Source organism: Merops nubicus, unplaced genomic scaffold (assembly GCF_000691845.1).
Source record: "Merops nubicus isolate BGI_N331 unplaced genomic scaffold, ASM69184v1 scaffold9129, whole genome shotgun sequence".
Classification (NCBI taxonomy): domain Eukaryota; kingdom Metazoa; phylum Chordata; class Aves; order Coraciiformes; family Meropidae; genus Merops; species Merops nubicus.
The window spans coordinates 26,668-35,502 of record NW_008629080.1 but is presented as its reverse complement, the minus strand read 5'-3'; the positions used below and the strand labels follow the sequence as shown (position 1 = coordinate 35,502).

Genomic DNA, 8,835 nt, shown 5'->3' with positions numbered 1-8,835 from the left:
TGCTCCACATCCCCATCTGTATCTATCTTGCATTCACAAGCCCCTGTTTCTCCATCTAATCTCTCCTAACCCTTCTCTCTGGCTCTGCTGACACAGGGACAGTGGTAGGGTTGGCTTTGAAGCAGCTCAGGCCACAGCCTGCAGCAGCCTTGCCACAGTGCCTTGGGGTTAATGCCACCAGGACCTGCCCAGGCAGCTCCCAGGGCAGCACCCCTGTGCCAGCTTGTGCTGCTCACCATGCCCTGGGGAGCTCACCATGCCCTGGGGAGCTCACCATGCCCTGGGGAGCTCACCATGCCCTGGGGAGCTCACCATGCCTCAGCATCCAGAGCTCTGCTGCAGCCTCCCACAGGTACAAACAACAGGTTGGAGGGAAATCATTTCTTTTTGCCTCGAAGCCTTCAACCCCCACACTCCATCACCACTCTGGGCAGGTGCCACAGGTCCCCTGTTGAAGATGCTGGCTCCTGGCCTGCCAGTCAAGCTGCCAGGAATTCAGAGAGGCCCAAAATAACCTTCCAGGGGCGATGCAATGACATCACATCCCAGCAACTCTGTCCCAGAGGACAAAGTTTCTATACCCTTCCAAGCCCCAGCTCAGCACACTGCAAAGGCAGCTGCTTCAGGCCTGGCTGGGAAGACCCTTCAAAGAGCAAGACTCCTTCCTGAAGGCTTGAGAAGGCTTTAGGAACATGGGCTGCATGAGTGGTACTGCTGCAGAGGGCACAATGTCCACCTCTGGTGAAGCACCTGGGTAGGGCCCCTTCCAACCCAACTCATTCCATGATTCCTTGCTGGGAGAAGAGGGGGAAGCCCCAGCTGAAGGGGGTTTCCACTTTTCCAGAGCTCCTGCTGACACGAGTGGCTGCCCAGCTGCTTTTCACCCTGCCATGTGGAATGAGCAAAGAAACCTCCCTGGCAACAAAGGAGCAGATGAGCTGGAGGGACTTCCCAGCACCTCCAGCTCACATGAGGGCATGGAGGGGAGCACCACAGCTCCATTTCAGGAACTGAGAGAAGTCACAGCCTTAGCCCAGCTGCTAAAGTTAGAGCCCTTAGGGTTTCCCCTTCCCAACCCACCCTGTCAGCTGCTGCATGGGGCACGGGGGAAACTGAGGGGGAGGGAAAGGAAAAAAAGGGGTCACTGGAGTGTCACAGATGCAGGGGAGGAAAGAAGGTCACTAATCAGCCGGTGGAAACATCCTGAAGTAGCCTGAGGTGAGCTGCTCACTGAACCAGCCATCCCCATCCCCATCCCTGCAAGACAACAGCCTGTTGCTACCAGGACAGAGGTTACAGACCCAGGGGAGGACTTTTTACAGGCTGTTTCTACCCAGTGCTCTGCAGACAGACAAGGCACTCGCACGTGGTTCATTTCTTTTCCAACCAAAGCTGTGGGCTCATCAGGACACACCACCAGGACCCTGCAGATGGACTCGTGCTGCTCATGTTGGCCAGGGCTCTGAGCAACCTGCTCTAGTTGCAGATGGCCCTGCCTGCTGCAGGGGGGTTGGACCAGATGAGCTTTAAAGGCTCTTTCCAGCTCAAACTATTCTATGATTCTGTAATTCTATGTTCCCAGTTGCCTAAAAGCTAGAGAAAGTTTCCTATTATCAGCTGACCAGCTCCAGGTCCTTGCTAACGTTATCCAGGCAGCTCCTGGCCACGTCTGCATGCAGAGCAGCTAGGGAACCACCTCCCATAGACGTGCAGCTTTTGGGTCCCTAAAACCCAATCCCAGCCAAAACACTCTGATGTGGGCTCCTTTCCAAACTCGAGCCAGATGCAGCTGCCCAGTCTGAGCCCTCGGGGCAGGCAGTGTCCCCAAAAGGGGCAAGAGGCTGTTGGAGAGCTCAGCTTACCTCTCGGAGGTGGGGTCCTGGCAGTTGAGGGGGTACTTCAGCTCGATGACGTTGCTGTTCTTCTCCCTCAGCAGCCCCTGCTGCTCGGTGTAGTACTGCACCAGCTCAGCCAGCGTGGCAAACTTCTCCCCCCCATAGAGGTCGTAGTAATCCCCCGTGTTCTGGATCTTGATGTGTGTCACCTCGTCGTTCCTCCTGGGGAAGGAAGGCAAAGGAGGCTGGGAGCATGAGAGAATGGAAACGAGCCCTGACCCTCTGAGTCCAGCCACCCCCTGAACACCTCCTGTCCCTCTGAGGTGCTCCACGAGCTCTCTGGTCACCCAGTGCCACTCCTGCTGGCCACACAGCTACAGGATGGGAAGGGATGGATGCTCCTTGGCCAAGGACTCTGCACCTTGCAAGCCCCCAGCCTGCTCTGCTCCACAGGAGGTAATTCCTCCTCTGCCTCCTTCCACTCCCTACACTCCTTACCCTCCTAGCTGGACGAGGCTCTGACCTCACTCTGGTTTGCAGTGAAGAGTTTTCTATGCAGTAGCTTCCTCACTATCATCTAATCAGTTTTTAAACCCCCCTCCAAACCAATAGATTGCCTGACATTTGCAAACCCTAGAAACTGCACTGAAAGGCTTAATGCTTTCCCCCTCTCCAGTGGTGCTCTCCAGGCTCAAGGGAATACAGCCAGATGCCTTTATCAGCCTGTTCCAAGAGCCTGGCAAAGCCCATCTCCTTCCTCAGAAAGCCACAGTAACCTCTGAGAGGTTAATTGCATTTCAAAGCCACTTAGCAGCAGCCCCCTGAGCCAGGGAGACATGGCTGGAAGCCTGTTGCTTGATGGACAAGCTGGATCAGAAAGAGATTCCTACATCTGGGCAAATTTCTCTGTGCTGAGCTGCTCCCAGCCTCTCTCCATTTGTTGCCAAAGCAACTGTGACAGGGAAGATGCAGCAGATTCAAGGTGGTGTAAGCAGCACACCAGATCAGACAGCAAAGCCATTTTTTAGGGGAATTAGTAAAGCTGCTGTGGTCTGTGCACAAAGTTGAGTGGACTGCAGAGCTGGACTGGGGCTCTGGGGGTCTCCTGCTCCTGTTCCTGCTCTCTTCCAGCAGCAGGTTACAGCTCCTGTGGCAATGCAGTCAAAGACCAGATATCTGGAGGGTATTGGATACCCTGCCTCAGCTCCAAAAAATCAGCTCCTGTTTAGCTTTAGGCTGTAGGGCCCACCTCAGAGTCTGGCCCTGGATCCTGATCAGTCATGCTACACATGGACAAGGCCTTGGAGACAGAACCCAATGGTCTGTGAGCTGGGAAGCTGATGAGTGGCACTCGTGGGGGTTTAGAGAGACTCAGTTAACCCTTGCCCATACATCTGGTAACTAGAGTCTGACCCAGCCTGCCGTGCCAACTCCAGCTGTCCTGTGGGCAGAGACTTCAAAGCTGGGCAATATTTGCCTCCAGGGGATGGGCAGAACTGGCTGGAAGGCAGGGAAAACTGGCAGTGAAATTCAGATCCCAGGCAGTGCTCCCCAATTCCCCTGCTCCAAGAGGAGCTGGCACACAAAGTGCCCCTGCAGCTGGACACGGAGCCTTTGTGCAGCACAGAGGACACCAGAGGAAACTGTGGGTTTGCCACTTGGCTCCAAAGCTCCCTTCTTTCCACAGCTCCAGCCCCACATCCCAACCCCACTACAGACCCACAAAAGCTCAGTTCGAAGACCCACCCCCATGGCCTTTGAGCACTTCAGGGATGAAAAGCAGAGAGATAATCAGGGTTATTTATCCCAAGAGCCCTCAAGGTCACGCTTAACACGGAAGGCATTGATCAAGCTCCATTTCCTTCCCATTTTCCTCTCTTAGAGCTCTCTGCAGTGCCAAGCTGGGCAGCAGAACTGGGCAGCACAGCAACAGCATCCATTAAACTGTGCCCTCAACGTGCTGGCTGGTGAAATAAAGCATAAAGGAGATGCCCAAAGTTCTCAGCTGCCCCGTGCTGGAGGGCATGGCTACTTCTGACTAACAGAAGCTCTCCTGCAAGGACACAGTACTGCCCAATAGCAGATGCCAGCTTGTCTGGCAGCTTCAGAGTCAGCAGTCAGACAAGTGAGAGTCTCCTCCATTCCAAGCTAAGCCTCTTTACACTATCAGTACAACTCCTCAGCTAGACACCCAAGAGGGTTTCTTGATCCAGATATTGCAGCTTGTGAATCTGTGTCCACACTGCAGTGACCACAGGCACAGATGGAGTCTGCTCTTCACAGCAGAGCACAGTCAGGAAGGAGAGGACTTGTGAAAAACCCAACTAGACCCTTTTTTTCCATCACTGAAAGCAAAATCAACTCTTTAAATTTCAGAAATGCCTTTGCCTGTTGCATCTCCTGAAGTCTTTTATGGTATGTGCTTCTCTTGCCTGTGTCAGAGAAAGCTTAGAACTTCACAGCACATATAACCCTTCTGACAGTTGCAAAAAAAGGAACCCAAAAAACCCCAGAGACTCTCTGTGGAAAAAAAAAATGAGATGATTCACCCACAGGGTTTAGAAACTTTGCCAAATTTTGCTTTCAACTAAAGGAGAGCTTGGGCTCTCAGAGAAAACTCACTACCCACCAGCACAGCCCAACAGAACCAAGTGACATTTGCCAAGTGAGCTCTGGAGATTAGGGATGGGGTTTGAATTCTTCACCCCCAGTTCCCAGGAAGAAGCAATTCAGCTGAGCCTGAGCTCTACTGCTCACTGCAGGCATCAGGAGCTCCAGAAGGTGCACAGGGACCAAGGACATCCAAGTCCTCACTGAACTCACACACTGGCAGTTTCCCTAGAGGGTATTTATGCTTTTTGCATTCCTGAAGGTGCCTCTTGCTCTGAAGTGACTCAGCCTTTGCCTGGGAAGGGTTGTGAAGCACAGCCACCAAAAGGAGGCTTCCAACACACTGCTCTGTCTTGTTAGACCTGTAAATGGTACCAAACCTGACCACAAGTGAGCTGAGGGCATCCATCCATTAGCATTCTATCTCCAACTGAACAACCTGAGCAAGAAGTCGTCAGAGGAGAACATGTTTCCTTAAGGGAAGAAAGGTCTTGAGATAAAAGCACTTAGATTTAATGATCTGATGTTCAGCACCTTCTCAGAAGCTCTCAAGGTGACTCTTGGGCCCATCATGTGTTTCCTAGCTGTGAGAGTGTTCCATTGAGTTGCCTGGCCTGCCTTGGAAGATGCAGAATCACTGAATATTTGTGAGAGGCAGGCCTGGATTACAGGTTGGTAGGTCCTGTTGTGATGAGACAAGAATAACCATTATTGAAAGGAGCCTCATCCAAGCCTCCTTCCATTCTTCTCCAGATCCAACCTTCCTCTTGTGGTGCAACTCCATTTGCAGGCAGCAACTCAGCCAATGTATTGATTTACTCATTTCTTGGAGCACATACTCTAGAGGCCATAAAATCCTGCTTGATTTCATGTCTTAACCTGCACCCAGAAGGTATTTGTCCATACCTTTAGGGGAAAAAAGAAAAGACAAACCAAAGAGGAAAAAAAAAAGTCCAGTTACCTAGAGGAATGCTGAATGGAAATGTTCCCAGAGAAACCACCCTGGGAGACTGCAGCTCTAACAAGAGTTTCTTACCCAGGAGCACTCTGTACTGTGTCCCACAGAGGAGGAGAAGATCTGTTCCCATAAAATGTGACCCAGTTACCAAATTAACAGGGGCTCTGACGGATGGTTCTTAACTAGCTTGGCATTTGCAGTGCTCTTGTGGCCACAGGCCAAAGCACCACTTAGGCCAACTTTCAACATGCCTTCTCCTATTGTCCAAGCTCTTTACCCAGACCTGGCCAAAGCTGTAAGAAGCTGTTTGCTTTCTTTAGAAATGATACTAAACACTCAGTCTTCTGAAAACATGCTCTGGCAGGTCCAGGCAAGTTCCAAGGCTGGAAACGTGGGGCATTTCCTCTGTGGCCTCCAATATTTCTCCCCCAGCAGCCCCCACTTCCAAAAGGAGCTCTGTTTTGTTAAGAAATCACAGTTACAATATGGAAAACTCTACAGCAAAAGCAAACCCAGCACCAGGTCCTTCTAGGAAATGGGATGTGACTAACATGTGACAACAGCCACCCATCAGAACTGCAAGATGCAAATACACTCTACTGGCACCCTCCAAAATTCCCCTGGCTGGCAGGCTCTGCTCCCACCACCCAGAACAGCTTCCACAGCTCTCCTGCAAGTCCAGCTCCAGCTGACAGCCCTTTCCAGGCTCAGAAGCTGAGATGTTCCTCCAAACAGCCCCATTTGGTGCAGGTTTTGTGAGCCACTCTCAACAAAGCACAAAGCCCTGGAGTGGTGGCATCACCTCAGGCAAATGCTAGCACTCCTAACCTGCAACGAGGAGCATCCTCCACATCAAATGACCCACAGACACAGAGCTGTCAGCTTGTCCAGGCTGAGGCAACACTGAGATACCTGCAGAGAGCAGTGCTGCAGCAACCCCACGGATCCCAACACGTGTAGACCCAGCAGGTACCACCACAGCCTTACTCAGAATGACTCTCTGTCATCACTACACTTCAGCTGAAGTTGCCAGACCCATTTCCTCCCTGTTGATGTGCTCCATATATTTCCTGAAGTGCCCAAAGAATAAGATGAGCCAATAAATGCAAATTCAGTCTCTGGTCCTGACATACCCCTAAGAGGCTCCTCAGAAACTCAGCCCTCTGGGCATGGGAATCCAGGTGGAACAAGCTCTTGCACTTCTCTGCAGAGATGTCCCAAAAAGGAGCACGTTTCAGAAGAGGAAGGGCTGATGGAAGGAGCCAGGATTGGCCAACTACAAGCTGCCAGCAGTTTGGACTCAGAGCTGAGCATTTTCTGAGGGCTATTTCTGGTGGTCTTAAAGACTTTTCTGGTGTTTAAGACCAGGACAAACACCACCCATTCATTAACCATACCATGTCCTCTCCATGGAGCTTGCCTCCTTCTCTTAGGAGCTGAAAAATCAAAGCCCTGTGAAGATCTCTTGCTGTAATGGTGATGAGGTAAACAAATCAAGAAGGAAAGGGAAAGCAGCCCCAGAGTTTCATAGAAACCTTCTCATAACTTCTATGATATTATTTCCTAGCTTCTCTTCAGGGACATGTATCTGGATACACACCAGCACATGGTCACTTGGTGTGTGGTCTGGTCAGCCAAAAATCCATGGCCTTTCTTTCCAGCCCACATCCTCTCTGTAATTACAAGGAGCTGCATTTCCCCCTAGTGCCTTTTAAAAACCCTTGAAGACACTTGAAGGGTGGGGTGTTGAAAGAAGGAGGAAGAGGTTTTGTTTCCCTAAAGGTATTTTCTCCTCCTGACACCTCTATTTTAGGTACTTCTTCAAACATATCTGTATTATTTCCTTTAAAAAGCTTTTATCTCTCAGAAAGGAGAAAATATATAGAGAGACCTGTCCAGTTCAGAGATTAAAAAAAGCAAGCTCTGTCAGGACACAACTCTAGATGAGAATAATAACACATTGTTCCATCTGTATGTGTGTAATGGAGCAGGAAAAGGGGAAAAAACACAGGGGGAAGACAGCTGCCCAGGTTTGCAGCTTTTATAGCCCATAAAGCTACTCATTCTATCCCCTGTTAGGTGTTGCAGCTCTAGATCCCAACATTTATGGACATGTTTGGGGCCAGCATCAGTGGGAAAAGAGCATATTGCTCAGATAAGAATAAGCAAAACAAATTTAGCTGAGCAGGGATTGTGTCCAAGCAAATTTTCCACATTCAAGACCACAGGACAACCCTTGCCTCAAGCCACAGCAGAGGGATGGGGTGAGCCAGGAAGCAACAAGGACTCGCAGGCAAAAGTAGTCAATGAAAGAATCCTTCCCTTCTCCAAGTCCTTCCTGTGTTCAGTTTGTGATGCCTCTAAGCTCAAGGCATGGCCTCCAAGCTCGTGTGTCATGTTTAATGTGCTTTCCTGGAAACATGGGGTGTGTGTCAGAGCTTTGGTTTACTCAGAACTGTGAGAGCTGGTCAGACTTTCCACTGGGTGACAACCTCTCAGTGGGTTCTGGTGGTATTGTTCAATACTGTGATATTAAGGCATGAGGTATTGCTCTGCTCTTAACTTCCACCTCATTACTGCAGGGCACCATTCATGCATTCAGGGCATTAATTGGCTCAGCCTTATGGCCAAAATGATACTGCTGTTACTGCAACAATCAGAATCCCAGGGTGGAAGGGACAGTAGAAAGGGGTAAAGCAATAACAGCAATAATCAAACTGCTCTGGGACTCCAGAGGCAGCTGTAGCTGTTCCACAAGAGGTGAAAAAAACCCACAACAGCAAAAATCCCTCGTGGCCTTTGCCCAAGACAGAGCTAAGGGAAGAAAACTCTGCAAACCTAGAGGGATTCCCCAAGGCACGAGGTGTGGGACAGCAACTCATCAGCAAAGCCACTCACTCTGCTGTTTGAGGGCAGTTCTGCTGCTAGCTGGGTCTCTTTCCCCATCAGGACACTATTGCACAGCCACGACCTGCAGCTGCTTGCACCCTGCCTGGCTAAGCAGGTGCTGGCAGGACCTACCCCTGACTCACCAAATTACACAAAAAGAGGCACTAAGCTCCCCTGAAGACAACCTCCCCATTTCACACACATCCCTTTGCTCAAGGCAGCTCTCTCAGAGTTTATTTTCCGTTCTAATTAGAAGCACTTCCTGCCTCTCTCATTAACTCACAGCCACCCCTGATGGCAAGATTACTGGGGAGCTGGTGAAGGCAGGTCCCAACACTCCCCACCCAGCTGGACTCCTTCCCTTCCCCTGGGTTGCTCTGTCCATTCTGTCATTTCCACTAAGTTTCTCTAAACACAGTGTTGGTCAAAGGATTTATAAACTCACTGAAGTTTCCTAAACAAAACAGGAATTGTTTAAATTAAACAGAAGCTCCACAAAAAAAGGTCTGTGTGACAAGTGCCTGGAGAAACCTTTGCTGAGCT

The 8,835-nt window shown here is 50.5% G+C and overlaps 1 protein-coding gene across 1 annotated transcript in view; it reads right to left on the bottom strand.

Moving 5' to 3' along the window:
* Positions 1–8,835, bottom strand: part of LOC103779254 (tyrosine-protein phosphatase non-receptor type 11-like) — a gene marked incomplete at its 5' end in the record, with an annotated part of 18,544 nt that overhangs the window by 8,882 nt on the left and 827 nt on the right. Inside the window, one exon of the mRNA XM_008946880.1 lies at positions 1,863–2,057. Within this exon, the coding sequence (XP_008945128.1) occupies positions 1,863–2,057 (195 nt within the window). The remainder of the gene's footprint in view (positions 1–1,862; positions 2,058–8,835) is intronic.